Genomic DNA, 17,391 nt, shown 5'->3' on the forward strand with positions numbered 1-17,391 from the left:
CAACCCCAGATTACTCATTTTTTGACCATTGGCTTTCTCTGTTTTCATGTGAGAGACATGGAGGAAAATTAGAAAGAGTAAAAACTATGCTACTAGACAATAACTGCAGACACTTATTTGAATGAGTATTCTATGTGAAGTATCATGATTGTCTTAATGATTCTTTATTCACTCAATATTCAATAAATATTTCTTCAGGATACACTTTGTGGTAGACACTTTGATAGAACTTTAATACATAATAGTGGAAAAGACATCATTTTTTTCATCTAATAGATCTTATATTCTTGCTAGAGAGATAGCCTTTGTAAAAGCTGCACATAAAATATATAATTACACATTTTGATATGTGCCAGGAATAAAAAGGACAGGGTACTATTAGAAACTTAAATTTGACTAGAGATTTAGGGGAATCCTGGTGAAGAAAGAAATATTTAAGATGCGACCCCTAGGATGAGTTAAGTGTTCTCCATGAACAAAGGATATGAATGGGTATTCCAAGCTGAGAAAAGGCTATTGTCAAAGAATTGGGAAAATTTGTTCCTGTGGAGAAGTGAGAAAAGGTCAGTGTAGCTGGAACATAGAGTATCTTAGCAGGGGATGAGAGTCAGTGCTCTGCCAGTAGTATTGGAATTTTACCTAAAATCCAATGGGAATTCATAGAAGCATTAAGCAGAGGAATGCCGTGTATCAATTTGCTTTGAAAAATACTATCTGGCTGCTTTAGCTTGGGAAATGGATTATGAGGGAGAATAGAACATAGAGGCTTGTACAAGTAGTTGTACAGCTAAAATGAACCCAGAATGTGCTTATAGAAATAGAGGTAGAAAAAAATAATGTAGATTCTAAACACATTTTGAAAGTGAAATACACAATATGCTCTTTGAATAGATGAGTTCAAGTAGATAAAAAAGAAAACATTTATTGTAGTTTTCCTTTCCTATTCTTGACCACTCAATATCAGGCTCTGGTAACAAGAAAATTTTCCTATTGTAGCTTGAGGTAAACAATATTAGGATAGCACCTGCTGCCTTTTCTTCCTTTATTTTCCTCTATTCCAGAGAAGGTCCTGTTATGGTCCTAGAAAGTTTGTTTGGACAGATGTAACAGGTTGTATATGCAGTATCGGTGATCGTTCTTGGGCCACAGCTAACTGGGCTGGGTTCCAAGCAATGTCGCCATCAAAACAGAATGAAAGGATTCATTTTTGATCTATGGGGACTATCTATGTGGGAAGAAAGTCCATAGTAGCAACTTCACTCAAGGCTCAGTCCTCTTAATATGTCCCATCCCTCTCTGTTCACCAGAAACATACTTGCTATTTTCTGATTTATCTGTTCCACAGTTGTAAACATCAGAAATATAGTTTTCATGAAAATAATGTAAGGATTACATTTCAGAAAGTGATTCCTAATCTATCATTTGATTGACAAATATACAAGATGCCTCTGTTTCTAGCACTTATGCTGTCCAATCTTATAAGTTTGTAATTCCATTTACTATTGGCAGAATTCCTCTACTAGAGTTTAACCCTTATATGCACATAGAATAGACATTCATCACACTTGGTAGAAGATTAAATGAATTGTGCTTGTCAAAGATGACTAAGATAGAACAATGAGACAGAAATAAGCATGTGAAGAAGTAATAGATAGTATTTTATGTGTTTGTTGCTTTTTTGCAGTGCTGAGTGTTGAACACAAGGCCTTGTACGTGCTAGGCAAACATTCTGCCAGTCCTATAAGTTTTCTTTGTTTATTTTCTCCACTTAATCATGATAAGAGTTGAGGGCAGTTAGATTTCCTAGCTCTGGTCCCTATAAAGATTGTGTTTCCTGGTCCTTTTAGAAACCATTATATTCTAACTTCAGACTATTCAAAGAAAAACCCTCATTCACTTTTTTTTGAGATGAAGAATTTGGAACTGAGAAGTTGGGAGAAAGGATAAAATTCACACAGTTAATTATGAGGAAATGGGAATTATAATTGAAGCCATCTGGATTCTCATCTATTGGTCCTTCTAAACTGAACTCAATCAAGGTAGGAATTCTTTCTTTTTCATCTGTGAGTTGGTGACTATATATTTTAGGGAAAAAATATGGTCAAGACAAAAATCATTAGTCTTTCATGAGGTGGATACTGCTATTGCCCCTGATTCGGAGATCAAGAAATTTGTTTTACAGCGATTAAGAAATTTGCACATAAATTATAAATGACAGAGAATTTGAGCCCTATTCTGTCCGAATCTAGATGTTGAACTTTTAGCCATTCTACTAAACTAAAACATGAGGACTTTTATTTAACGATACTTAATTCCTATTATGTCAAAATCCTGTCTGTTAAAATTGCAGCTCCAATGATTCTTACAATCTGAATACATTTTAATCATCTCTCTATCTTTTAGATGATGAATTCAAGTAGTATTTTTTTTTTTCCAGAATTGCAACTTGAACTCAGCCATTTATACGTTAGGAAAGTGCTCTGCCACTGAACCACATTCCTAGACCTAGGAGTACTAATTTTTGAGGATGTTGAAAACATGTCATGTGAAGTCTTTTAGTTTTCCTTTTTTCTAAGTTACCTTCACCCATCCTCAGTACCTTATCTGTCTTTTCAGAGGAAGACTTATACCAACTTCTTTCTACCATTATTTCTCCCATTTGCTAATTATTTTCCAAATCTTAGATTTATACCTTTATCATGAGCATCTTCACCTTTTGCCATCTGTCTCCATTTCTCCTTAAAAATACAGTCCACTACTCTGCTAGTTCTTGAACTAACAACATTGTTGAAGGTTCATTTAACTCCCTGTCACTGATTACTCATATCCTGCTTCCACTTAGAATGATTTCAAGTTTATAGACTCATACTGAAAGTATTTCAAGTCACAATATCTTCCCAAGCAGCCAATAACTTCCAGGCTATTCTCTCTTTAACCTCACATGGTATACTAATATATTACAAATATCTTAAAACTTATGTTCAAATTATGACTCAAATTTTTTAACTCTATATCCCACTTTTATTGTGTGTGTATGTGTGTTGTGTGTATGTGTGTTTACATAAAATGATCCAAGTAATTTCCTGTGAAGTTCCTTTCCTGAAATCATCCCTTCTTTCTGAAATGACTCTCTACCAAACACACTAATTATCCATTATTCAAAGTACCCCATTACCATATTTGTATAATTAATTTATAACTGTTGCTTTCAATATGTACTTATTGCTATTTTTAAGGCTTTAAACAGATATCTGTCCATTGTATTTATTTAAAAATCGAGGACAGTATTTAATTTAGCAAACCAAACTTTCTGATTTCAAAAGCAAATACAAAATACCTATGAAATTTTATGGCAATATGTATAACTCATACTCTTTTACCTTACTTATTATTAATATAGTACTTTATCATATATACTTGGCAACCATGTTGTATAAGGTTGTTATATATTAGCTTAAGGCATGGAAAAGACTTCTGCAATTTTTTTTTTTTTTTTGAATTCAAAATAGAGTGAATCCATGGAGATATGAAGCACATCACTATTTTAAATGTTGAAATAGAAGCAATGATCAGGATCATCCTAATGACTTGGATATTTCCAAAAATAAGGTAATCACAACCCTAGTAAATATGGGGATAAACTCTTAGGAGCTGACTAAATTCAGCTATCTCCAGTCTTAGATACAAACGGATGTTCCCATCTTTGAAACAAAGTGGTTCAAAAGTGACTATCCATGAATGTTTGAGTTCCAATTTCTTATAAAACATTCCTGAAATTAAATAGTCTTGACTAAAGGTACAGTGAGAAACTCTCAGTGGGAGGAGGAAACATCCCTGTCATCTTGAGTCATCATTTGGTCATAAGGTACTTATCTTTGTGACATTATCAAAAATGTGTTCTCTCTCTCTCTAGGATCATTTGAATCACCTCTTATATATGCTGTTATTTTTCAGGCTAGAAGGAAAGTTCTGACTCAACTTCTTTCTTCAGTTTCCATCTATGAATAATGTTCTATGTTGAATTGCTAGATGAAATATAATTTAACATTTTTAGGCGATATTATATTTGTGAAATAGAATTTTTTCTTAAATTCTTATTCAAATACCTATTTACCTGTAATTTCCAATGAGATTTTAAAAAATCTAAAAGCATACATTACAAATATGAGCAAAATTGAAGTATTCTGAAAGTAAGCACCTACCCAAATTCTATATACCTTGCCTGTCCTTTACCTCAATCCCTAGAAGTAGAAACAAGTAAGATGATATAGTATAGCATTTTGCATTTATGTTTATACCTTATATAATTTATGTACATTAATTCAGGTGTTTCACTTGAGTATGACGCAGCAAGATAAACTTATCTGTGCATTTGATTTTTTTGTTGTTTGGCCTGTACCATATAGGAAACTCCATGCAAGCACAAGTGATTGTAAGTTGCATATAAAAGATTATATTATAATATTAAAGCAAATATTTTTAATAACTATATTAAATCTTAAGACTAACTAGGAAAAAAAAGACTAACTAGGATTTTATTCACTTCAAAATATAAAAGGTTAATGAAAAATGCATTCATTTCAGAAAAACCTGATGAGAAAATAAATTATTTAAATTGTCTTAGGATACCTTTATCCTTGAATCTTAGTTGTCAATTATTATATTTGACATAATAAGTTGAAGGTTTATATTTTAGAGTTACTTAATAAAGTTGAGTGTCAATAAAATCTATAGCAGAGATTATTTCTTTCTTCATTAGGATATGTTTTATATAACAATTGAAGTGAATAAGCTGAGCAATTTACCTTTTCCAGACCTTCTTCCTTGAGACTAATCACATCCAAATCAAAATCTGTTCGTAAGCCATTGGTTTTGTTGAAAGTTATTCTGCCTGTGAGGCCTTCCCAATGAGCCTATTGAGGAAAGGGGAAAAAAGTTAATAAGTAAGTAAAGAAATAGAAGATAAAATGCTTGTCTATAAATACTAGGAAGATTATTATCAGCACTCTTCATAAATTTTCATTGCTGTAGATATATAAAATATTTTTATTTTATTCTGAAATTTAAAGGATATTTTTCATAAATAACATCCTCTAATTTCCGTATAAAATTTGTTTTAAAATTTTCATTTTATACAATTAATGTTTCTACTTATAACTCTTTTCTAAAAGAAATTTGATGATTATGCTTTAAGTAGTAAAAAGAATTTAGTCACTTATTATTATGACATATGAACTACTGGATATCTCACTATGTATTACAGATATAACTGTTATGAACTACTAGTCCTAAATTAATTTAATATAAAAAGAAACTTGTTACACTGAAAAGAAGTAAACCCCAGAAAACATATGTTAGACTTCAGTTATGCAATTTCCCCTTATAATAATTTCCCTTATTACTTTAATTTCTCCTAAGTAATTATTTTATACAAAGCTATAAGTGGGGAATGAAGCAGGAATACCATAACTTACTATGTAATGTGTTCACCCTTCCAAGGTGGGTATTATTTGCACTTTGTGTTAATATAAAATCTTTTCTTATTCTGTTTGCTACCTAGGCCAAATTAATTGCTTTCCACTATTTTCATTTGGAAATAGCTTTGAAAAATACTTACACATGTATGAGAATTTTAAGTTATGCAAGGAAAAAATCGTAATTATAATGTTTAAAATAATAAACACCAATGCTCAAAATAAATAAACCAAAAAAAAATTAAGGGTAATATTTCAATAAAGAATCCAAATGAATATCTTTATTAGAATATTTCTGAACCTCTGTGTTTCTCAGGAATTGTAAAATAGTCAAGCTAATAAATTATAAGTAAATATAATTATAATTTATACAAATTTACAAAATTATAATTTATACAAAAATAATATAAGTATATATGTGTATAGATAGATAGATAGATAGACAATCTCAACATGTCTTCACTAAAGTTAAACACATATTAACTGGCTTAGAAAAAAAAAAAAAAAAACAGCCAGGTGCAGTGGTGCATGTCTATAATCCCTGCATCTCAGGGGACTGAAGCAGGAGGATAGCAAGTTTGAGGCCAGCCTTAGCAACTTAGGCCTTAAAGTAACTTAGTGAGAATCTTTCTTAAAATAAAAAAAGTAAGAAGGACTAGGGATATAGTTCTGTGGTAAAGTGCCTCTGGGTTCAATCTCCAGTACCCTAATGAGAAAAAAAAAAAAAAAAAAGTTTGCCCAATGTCTTCAAGACAAAAAATTTTAGATGGTTAGCAAAAATAGATGATATAAAAACATACAAATGAGTTAACATCTATAGGAATAGAAGCAAAAAATAGTCAAACAAATCTGGAATAGAGAGACCATAAAAACGTAAACCCGATGAGATCATGGAACTAATAAAATTTTATCACAAATTCAAACTTGAACTTCTAACAAACAACCAAACCAGAAAAGAAAATATAATGAAAATATAATATGTAGAGTTCATAAGTTAAGACACACCAGTGGCTCAGGAGAAACAGCTTCTCCTGGGACTGAGCCCTGAGAGAAATTTCTCCTGTTTGTCCTCATAAGGGGGACACTGTATAAATTAGTAGACAAGGTTCTCAATTATACTCTACAAGAAATACAATGAGTGGAATGTCATACAACTCTTTCTTCTATGGCTGCTTGACACATGTCATGGTCTCAATACATAAGGTCCAGGTTCAGAAAGATCAGTTCTTCAACTACTTCAACCAGTGGGCTATGAGGGAGCTATGTGAGCCCCTATGTGGGCTATGTGAGTGCTCTAATGCTTGGTTTTGAACCTTAAGTAAATTCAAAGTGTGGAGCATCTAACAAACTTCATCTTTTTCTGGGGATGTCAATTCACTTATCTAAGGGTTTTATAAGAATTAGACAAGGGAAATTCATGGCTATTCTTTGCCAAGAATTTAGAGATTCTTTTATTTATTTATGTATAATTATTTTAATACTGAATGATCCTATTTCACGATGAGTAATTAATGATAAGATGAACTGATGATTTATTTAACCAATTAATGAAAATTCTTATATGGTAATACCTGTGATTTTTCATAACAAAATTTAACAATCAGCTATACTTTCATCTCTAAAATATATCCTGAGCCAACAAATGACTTTCTTTCATGATAGGAATAGCAGAAAGAATAGAAAGAAAATGTATTTGTGTGTGCACATATGTACAATCTTTAAGAATTTTCCACTTTTTTCTTACATCAGGCATGCTTGGTCTATAACTGTAATTGACCCAATCTGAAATAATATATAATCATAAGGATGGTTATATTATACAGTATGAAGTAAATTTTGCATTTTTATGAGTCCATATGTTCTGTTTTATGTTAAATGTTAATATAATTAAAATAACTAGACATTATATTTCAGAACCATAAATCTAAAGAACTGCACTTTAAGCCTCTCAAACTAGATATAATTTTAGTGTAGTTCAAATGACACTCATATTAAAAATGCATTTTATATCTTGTTGCCTAAAATATGAGCATTCTATAAATTTCTATATGTCTACATAAATGAAAAGTTAACACACATAAAGATTCAGTAAGGTAAAAGTTAACAATATCATAAATTAAACTTTCATAGGTCACAGTCTTTCATGTTTACTTCATCATAGATATTTTTATGGATATTCCACTTATGAATAATCAAAACAATATTTTTTTTCATATTTTTTAGTAAAAATCTTAATTTTGCTTGTTTCAGGGGAGAGGGGAAGTTTACTTTAAAAGATAAAAGTAAAATATCACCAGATAGAAAAACTTCAATAATTTTACTTTATTCACCTTGAGCACAGAAGTGATAAAGTAGAGTGCTTCTCGGACTTACCTCTTTAATTAGGCTCATGAAACGGGTCCCAAAGCGCCAGGGTTTGTGGCGATTACACTGCAAGGAGCTAACTGTCATCTGGGGAAACTGCTGGACTGCCACAGACACAACGTGCACAGCATCATACATTAAAGCAGCATCCGTCTGGAAGCAGAGGAAAAGTAAATAAGTGTTAAGTACACCAGTGGAGCCTGAGGTACTTGGTTTGGAACTGGAGAAAAAGATGGAGTGAAAGAAATGCATATGCTTTTCCTTATATTGAATAGAAAACATTTTCTCCAGCATGCTATTCTCTAACTTAAGTTACTACATAGGCTCCATTAGAACAATACATGCAACCAGCCTTTCTTTCCTGAAGTGATAACCCAGTTAGTTATTCTCCTGACATCCTTGTTGGAGTTGGAAATATTTGAAGACATTCATTAATTCCCTTTTGTCTCTATTACACTTTACTTTCTACAAACACACACCCGTGTGCACACACAATGAATGTAATTGCTAACATTGTCAATGGTTAACTCACACATCACACAGGAAAGAAAGTAAATAAGGAAGCAGTTCTCTTGTATGGTAAGAAGAAAAGAGATTTTAAAGGAGATTCTCTCAAAAAAGCTTGCTAATATAAACCCTGATCTTTTCTTCAACTCAGTTTTTCAAAGAGTTGTAGCTCAGAAATGATGCTACAGTTTTGAACATTAATACATTTATTAATCCCTTTTCAGGAAGCTAAGTTTAATCCCTGTGCTGTTGTCTTTTCTTGAAATTTCCATATGAATAAAAGTTCATTTGGCTTCTTAAGTAAAATGAATATGAATTCTACTGTGCTGCACCTGCTCAAATTACCAAGTACCTTAGAGGCTGATGGTAAAAAATAAAATGTTTATAAGTCACAATAAACCAGGGGCTCAGAGGCTCAACAACTGTCAAGTGCTATGTTAAACGAATCCTCACATTGTTTGACAGATCCATGTCAGGTTCACTACCTACAGAAGGGGGTCATATGAGAGGGTACCAATGAACTTTGAGCCATCTCCTTAGCATGCTTTAGAATAAAAACTGGTGTTTTTTTTTCTTTCATTCACACAAATAGTGAGCTGTAAAAATGAATTTCAAAATGAATAGAAATCCTTTAGATTATAGTGTTTTACACAATACAAAATAAAAGAAGTACACATAGTAGCTTTCATGGACATGGATCCTAAGGAGTTTTACCACATGAAATAAGATGGCTAAAGAGCACAATGGAATGACAGAACATAATAATACTCTTTATACTTCTTAAGTCTTTAAGGAATATAACTTGAATTCATAACATTCATTTTATAAATACTAACTGACTAAGTTCATATATCCTGGCTGAATAGTGAAAATTAGTGTCATGGAGCAAATTAATACAGGCATATAATAGTAATCTAAGGATTAGATTAATAGCTGTCTAATAGTTGCTGTTAGCCTGACTTAGAATTCAAATAATGTATGTTATATCACAAAGGTAGTCACAAAAATAGTTATCAAAATATGAAAGATACATTTTGGTCTCAAAATTAAATGAATTTTTTAAATGTATCACTGTTAACAAGAGTATGAAGAAATGACTTCTTTCAGATATCATTGAAAAGTTTCACAATTTCACAATATCACCACAAAGGAGTCTTTAAAATATACATGTTCATTCTAATCTGGAAATTTCCCTAAGAAAGTCAGAGATAAGAATCAACTGTATTTATATTCATTGTTTTTAAAAGTCTCACAGAAAATCTTTAAAAATTGAAAGCATAAAGTACTTTTTTTTTGCATCACAACACCAGAAAACCAGAAATTAATAACAAAATCTTTAGAAACCATAAAAAATGGAAACAAAACAGCTTACTCCTAATAGATCAAGAAAGAAATTAAGAGAGAAAATAAAGTAAAATTTCTTGAAAAAAAAATTGAAGAGACAAAACATATTAAGAAACATGAAATATAGTAAAAGCCATAAGAAGAGGTTTATAGGAATCAATGCCTACATCAAAAAGGCAGATAGATTTCTAATAAACAACATATCACTATACTTAAAAAAACTGGAAAAGCAAGAACAAACCAAACCCACCACTAGCAGAAGGAAAGAAATAAGAAAAACCAGAGCAGAGATAAATGAAATATAGAGTTTAAAAATGATACAAATATCAACAAAAAAGTTGTTTTTTTAATAGATAAACAAAACTGACAAACCATTAGCTAGACTAAAAGAAGACTCAAATCAGAGATGAACAAGGATGCATTCCACTGACAGCAAAGGAACACAAAGATCATCAGAAATTATTAGGGACAAATATATACTAACAACTTTGAAAAACTGAAAGAAATGAACAATTTCCTACATATATACAGTTTAACAATATTGATTTATGAAGAAATATAGACTGAAAACATCAGCAATAAAATGTTTCCCATCAAAGAACAGTCCAGAACCAGATGGTTTCACTGCTGAAATCTACCAAACACTTAAACAAGAGGAGAAAATTCTTCCAAATTTATTCAAGGAGGCCAGCATCACCTGATACTAAAACCAGACAATACAACAAAAAAGAAAGCTACAGGCCAAAATCCTTGATGAACATGGATTTAAAAATGCTAGAAAGCTGAATCCAACAGCACATTTCAAAGATTACCTCAGGGATTCAATATGGTTGAACAAAGACATAAACCATATGATCATCTTAATAGATGAGGAAAGAGTATTTGATAAAATTCAATGACCTTTGATGATAAGAACACTGAACAAATTAGAACATACTTCAACATAATAAAGGATATTTAAAACAAGCCAACATTTCACATCATATTGAACTTGGAAAACTTAAAGCATTGTATTTAAGATTTTCAGCTCATTAAAATAAATTAGTTAATTAATAATATTTTTTTTTAAAAAAAGGTATGGATGCCCACTTTCACCAGTTTTATTCAACATAGTGCTGGAAGTCCTAGCCTGAAGAATTAAGTAAGAGAATGAAATTGAGGGACTCCAAATAGAAAAGGAAGAAGTCAAATTATCATTGCTTATAGATGACAGAATTTTATATGTAAAAAACACAAAGACTGCACTAAAAATATTAAAAATAATTAAAAAATTGAGCAAACTAGCAGGATATACAAAAATCAACATACAAACAAATTGCGTTACTATGCAGCATTAGTGAATTATCTTAAAAAATCAAGAGAGCGATCCATTTTTTAATATCTACCAAAAAATAAAATAGCTAGCAATAAATTTCACCTAAGAGGTGAAATATCTTTACAATATAACTATAAAACATTGTTGGAAAAATTGAAGAAGACACAAATAAATGGAAAGATATCCTGTGTTCATGGATTGTTAGAATCAATATTGCTAAAATGTTTATAAAACTTAAAACAATCTGCAATTTCATGCAACCCTATCAAAATGCCCATGATTTTGTTCATGGAACTAGGAAAGACAATCCTAAAATTTGTTTGGAACCATAAAAAAAAAAACCTGGACAGACAAAATAACCTAGAGGAAAGAAAGAAAGAAAAAGAAAGGAAGGAAGGAAGGAAGGAAGGAAAGTATGAGGCATCATAATATCTGAATTGCAAACATACTGAAAAGCTATTTTAATCCAAACAGAGTGGTGTTGGCTTAAAAACAGGCATAAAAATTAATGGAACAGAATAAAAAACTAGAAGTCTGTGCATGTACAGTCAAATGATTTTTGACAAAGTGCTAAAAACATGAAATGGAGAAAACAGTATTTTCGATGAATGGTTCTGGAAAAATTGGATATCTACATGCAGAATGAAACTAGGCTCCCATCATCAGTTACAAAAATCAACTCAAACTGGATAAAGATCTTCAATGTAACTAAAAACTGTGGAAATACTGGAAGAAAACAGTGGAAATGCTTCAGGACATTTTAGTGGGCAAAAAGTTTTGGTAAAACCCCCAAAATCACAGGAAATAAAAGTAAATAGACAATGGAATACATAAAACTAAAGCTTCTGCAAAACAAAGCAAACATCAATGACCTACAGAATGGTAGAAAATATTTGTAGTATGTAAGTCTGACAAAGGGTTAACATGCAGAATACTTAAGGAACACCAAAAGCTCTATAGCCAAAAAAAAAAGGCGATTAAAAATTAATTTAAAAATTGACAATAGATATGAACATTTCTAAAAAGATACACAAATGGCCAACATGTACATGAAAAATGTTCAACTTCATTAATCATCAGGTAAATAAATGCAAATCAAACTACAATGAGATATCAACTCACTCCAGTAAGAATGCTGTCAAAAAAGACTAATATGCTGGTTAGGATGTGGAGAAAAGGGAACCCTTGCACACTGTTGATGGAGATGTAAGTTAGTAAAGCCATCATGGAAAACAGTATGGAAATTCTTTAAAAAATTAAAAATAGAACCATCACATGATCCAGCAATCCCATCAATGGATATATACCCAAAAGAAACAAAGTAGGTCATTTAGAAAGTCAGCAACATTCATCAGGGACAATTTCATTCATGGAGAAGATTTCTGAGAGTCAAACATAATGGGTTTAGGGAACTTAAGCTCAGGGAACTACATTTAAAGAAATTTAGAAACAGAAAATGCAAATAAGTATATATACATGGACCCACACATGTGTCTATGTATATGTGCATATATACTAGAGTCACACCATGCTATGATAACTGGTAGTTTGATTTCTAAAAATCTTAAGCCTTCTTATAAGTGACAGCATGTAAATAGTAAACCTTTGAAGATGTACCTTTGCATATCAAAGATTATTATGTTAAAATATTATTTGGTTCAAGAGAAGTTGAAGTGAAACACAATTTAAATTTTAAGTATGGTTAGGAAAGACCCAGTCATAGACCTACATTCCCAATCACTGGCTCTGAGGAACAGCCAGCCACAACTCTTCAGAAATTCTTGTTGCCACTGACTATGACTACTTATTAGTAAAATATCATCACTATAAAGATAAAAAAGGAATGACCTACAGATGATCATACAAAATCTAGTAATGGAGTTAAATAGAGGCCCAAAAATGATCAGAGAAAATTAATTTTCAAAATAAAATAAAATATGAAATAGAGAAACCAAAAGCAACAAATATATATTAGACTGCAAGAAGAAATTACAGCAGAACGTAACTCAAAGAAATCCTGACCTCAGCAGGATGCAAGATTAGTTCAAAAGTACAAAATTAATTTAAAAACTAACATTTTTAATCTTTATTTCATGAATGTCAGAGGAAGCCTAATTCTTAACTCCTCACAATACCATGTTTCTCAAAGCCCCTCTTCTCCGCTCTAGTTTCCTTGCTCAGAAGAAGATTTTCTGCTGCTCAGAAGATTTTCAAAAGGCAAAGACCCTGAGTGTCTTTCAAGCTTGAGCTTAAAATCCCAAGATTTTACTCTTACTCCCAAATCTAGTGGTTTATTTGCTTTTGATAAATCTTCACCCTCTCATATTGACTCTATAATCATTTGCCCTGAATTTTGTCTTGACAAATAACAGGAGGAAAGAAAAGGAGGGTGAAACACAGAAGGAGAAATGTGAGGAGAACCAGGTTAAATTATTTTGTCATTACTTTAATAACATTGTTATTACTATTAAGTAACATTGAATGCTTTATGCTGCACACCTGTGATTACATGCATTATATCACTTATTTCTCACAAAGACCATATATTTTAAAATTATTATTATCATAGAGGAAGATACTGAAGCTTAGGAAGATTAAAGTAATCTTCTCTCAAGTTCTCATCATGAAAATATTGGCAAAAAGGAGACTCAGGCAAAGCCTAATTCTTACAACCTCTCTCTGAGGATCATAACACACTGCCTTCCACAGGCCTTACTTCCAACAAGTCTATAAAGGTGGCAAAGGAGGAGAAGCAGAGAGGGAAGGTATTATGTTTGGGGAGTGCTCTGATGAGAACCAAACAATTATGATTCCCACTGAGGGTGTGTTTCTGAGATGGGACTGAAAATTAAAGTTAAATTGGTCCCCCAGTCAGTGTTGTTGTTGTTGTTGTTTTTATTTACTTTTTACATATCAGAGCTACTCTAAAAAGTACTCAAGGGTTAAAAAAGTAAAAATTGTAATTTCATGAATTGCGTTAAAATTGAAATATGTGAACAATTTGGTTATTGAAGCCCATGTAAGGTGAACATATAAATCTGTAGTCATTTGCATCCTAAACTACAAAGTCAAAATCTAAGTTTAGGGATGAAGCTTGATCATCAGTGAAGACCAGACAATCCACTCCATTTTCTCACTGAATTATAGTTAATCATATACACATTTGAATTATAATTACATATGTATGTATGTATGATATAGATGCAAATATAGATAGATAGATAGATAGATAGATAGATAGATAGATAGATAGATATACACTTACTTGAAAGTTAGAAGAGTTGTACACCCTGGGAGTACATCCCAGAAGTACAGATCAGGTAGGTAGAGACGGAGCTAAACAGCACAGAACTTAGTGTAAAGCTCCATAGTTCATTTCTAGTTCACACATCTGTCATTTGGATTGGGAACCATCCCAAGATCCTACCTCAGAATAGATTGGAATTGGAGCTTTATTTTCCTTTCCAAAATAAATTACTTAGTGGACAAACAATGTCAGCAAAAAATTTGTTTTGAAAATCTTTAAAATTATGCAATGGTATCCTACACATTTCAGTAGAACTAATGTGATCTTTCTAAGTGTGTTGCTTGAAAAGACCATGAGAAATGCCTGCAAATACATTTAAATATGAGCTAATCTTCTCACTAAGCTATTGCTGAATTTATCTTATACTTAATCTAATTATTTTCAGGAATGGAATGTGTAACAGATGCAGGTGTGTAAGGGACAAATGTTAAATTCTATGGCTAAGTAATTGCAACAGAAATTGGTTTATTCACCCAGTGACATTTCATCAAATCTCAAGTAGCTTTTATTTGCATAAAGCATGAAGAAAACATAATCAATCAATTCTGACCTACATACAAACATAGAAGAGAACATTGGTACATAAAATTTCTCAAATATACTAAAGATTCCTCCTAGTGAAAATCAATCAAAGCATTTTTTCTTTCTCATGGGGAGGCATTCTTTCAGAATGTTTTTGTCCCTTAAGTAGCATGACTTTGGGGTACCCCAATTGGATATTGACTGGGAGAACTTATAACACAGCATTTTCAAAATTATTTTCTCTATTGTTCCAGTTGAGGTTATATTTGTATTAATAAGTCATTCTTTGTTTAAGGCTTCTTACATAGCAGAGATCTTCTATTCTAAAAACTCACCCAATATTGTATGTAATAATGTACCTTTAAATAACTCTTAATAGTGACTGTGATGTGTATTCACATCATGATTATAGTGATGGTTTCATATATGTATATTGCATACAAGTATGTCAAAACTTACCAAACTGTAATTTTAATATGGGCATTTTAAAGAATGTACTTTGTACTCCAATACAGCTGCTAAAAATCAAAGCATTATTGTGCATTTTTTGGAAAATAATTAATATTTTTAATTTTATCCTATATGCATCTAAAATCCTTCCCATTTAGGCATTACTGATCTACATCTTCTTTCTTACACATTTAAGTTTTAATAAAACTCTTTTCTAAACTTTCTGTTTTCCATTCCAGACCATAAGCATATTTTAATGGTAACAATATCTAGTTTATAATACTCAAGCAATATTCCATGTATTGCCTTACCAGTAATAAGTATATAAAAGCATTTTTAAAATAAATACATGAATTTAACAAGGTTTAATTTAAAGAGTGAATAAAAATAGGTATTAGTGAGCTCAGAGTAACAATTGTGCTTTGCTATCTAGCTAGAATGTATTACCTCCCAGAGGTACAGTGAACCAAATCTGCCAGCAGCTCTAACCTGGGAGGAATGTGAGAGCAGCCTCTGCCCCATTTCTAAATGAATTTATAGTAACAGTTCTGTGAACACATTTATCTTTCCATTAAATAAGTGCGGGCAGGTCTCCTTTGAGATCTGAATGCTAGCTGGCAGGTGGCAGATCCATTCTGGAACTCCTACGTCTCAGATTTGCTCATTTCTGAATTTCCATCTGAGATACAGTACATAGCACAAAGAGATGCATGTCTAATACATGGGGAAAAAGTTTATGATTCTGGCGCATTCATTGACTTCACTTTTAAACAAAACAAATAATACATATTTCTTTAAAAATTCATTTTGCCTTGTTTCCTCAATTTATAGTTGGAAATAAAAATGATGATCTGCTATAGCTCTTTCTTGCTGGAAACACCACTTTCAAAAACCAGATCGTTTCAGAAGAAAAATAACTATAAATGTTGATTCTTCAATTAGAAGATACAGACATTAATACTGATGGGCAAAGGGGTGGATACAGACATGGAACGCCCCCTTGCACAGTCAGCAGAAGCCTAAAGGAGAGGGAGAATCATACACTTTTCTGAGCAAGAGGGAGGAGGTCACACCTGGAAGGCAAGCTGGCGTTCATTCATTCAGCTGGCACACTGCACTTAGCACTGTGCCCACACAAAACAAGAGCATGGTAGCTGCTAACTGAAGTGAGGGAATGATGAAGAAATGCCCTTAGAACCAATGGGGAGACAATTGTCACAGACAATTCTCACTGTTACACTGCAGCTGCCATTATGCATTCACTGTTGCCAGCTCTTTGTACCACTTTAAAACTGAGTGCTTTACCAGCAGCTGTGTGGACTGCACAGACTGCATGAGATAATACATTAAAGCAGTTTGCACAATTCCTGGCCCATGGTCCATAGGCAGGTGTTCAACGATGATGGTGATGATCACCAGAAGACTGGTAATCTCTTCAAGATGGATATGGTCCAAAACAAAGAACTGGTTTAGAAAGTATAATGCTTCAACTCTTCTGCACCCACTGTTAGCCTAAATGAGTGAACAGGCTTCATGCTGATCAAGAAAACAGATCACGTTCTAGAAAAAGAAGAAGAAGAAGGAAATTACCATATAACACCTTGATCCCTATAAAATGTGGTTTGTGCATATACCAAAATTCAGTTGAAGTCAGAGCTAAAAAAAAATTTGAATACACATTGGTTACTGACGATTTAGAATTTAAGAATAAAGATAAATAGCAAAATATCATAGTGTTTTGTGTTTAATAAACAATGTGCTGCTGTTGGAAAATAATTTCATACCAGCAATGTAAACTGGGAAAAGTGTCACTCATTTTTTTTTTTTTACATTCCAGTTTCCTCATGTATAAAGGAAAGAATTGAACCAGGTTGATTGTAAGATGTCCTGTGATTTTCATTCACAGTCCTAGGAAATCCACATTTTATTCTGATTTTATATTGCTCTTTATATTTCAACTGTTACCATTACCTGACTTCCCACTATAATTCTTAATGCTTTATGTGGTCTCTAATAATGTTTTGTGTCAACATTTCATGAAAATAAGGGAAATCAAAGGTCACTTTTCGTCCATCATTGTCAGTGTTCATACTTCCCCTAATTTCTTC

General features: G+C 32.0%; 1 protein-coding gene across 3 annotated transcripts in view; it reads right to left on the minus strand.

The window, feature by feature from the left end:
* Grik2 (glutamate ionotropic receptor kainate type subunit 2) overlaps positions 1 to 17,391 on the minus strand; it is a 669,837-nt gene that overhangs the window by 297,775 nt on the left and 354,671 nt on the right. For all 3 annotated transcript variants that reach the window (XM_058575396.1, XM_058575405.1, XM_046430718.2), the window contains 2 exons: positions 7,848 to 7,991; positions 4,806 to 4,913 (listed from right to left, as the gene is read on the minus strand). In XM_058575396.1, coding sequence (XP_058431379.1) covers positions 4,806 to 4,913; positions 7,848 to 7,991 — 252 coding nt within the window. The remainder of the gene's footprint in view (positions 1 to 4,805; positions 4,914 to 7,847; positions 7,992 to 17,391) is intronic.

Source organism: Marmota monax, unplaced genomic scaffold (genome assembly GCF_021218885.2).
Source record: "Marmota monax isolate L192 unplaced genomic scaffold, Marmota_monax_Labrador192_F-V1.1 WCK01_AAM20220418_F8-fsc00013, whole genome shotgun sequence".
Classification (NCBI taxonomy): Eukaryota; Metazoa; Chordata; class Mammalia; order Rodentia; family Sciuridae; genus Marmota; species Marmota monax.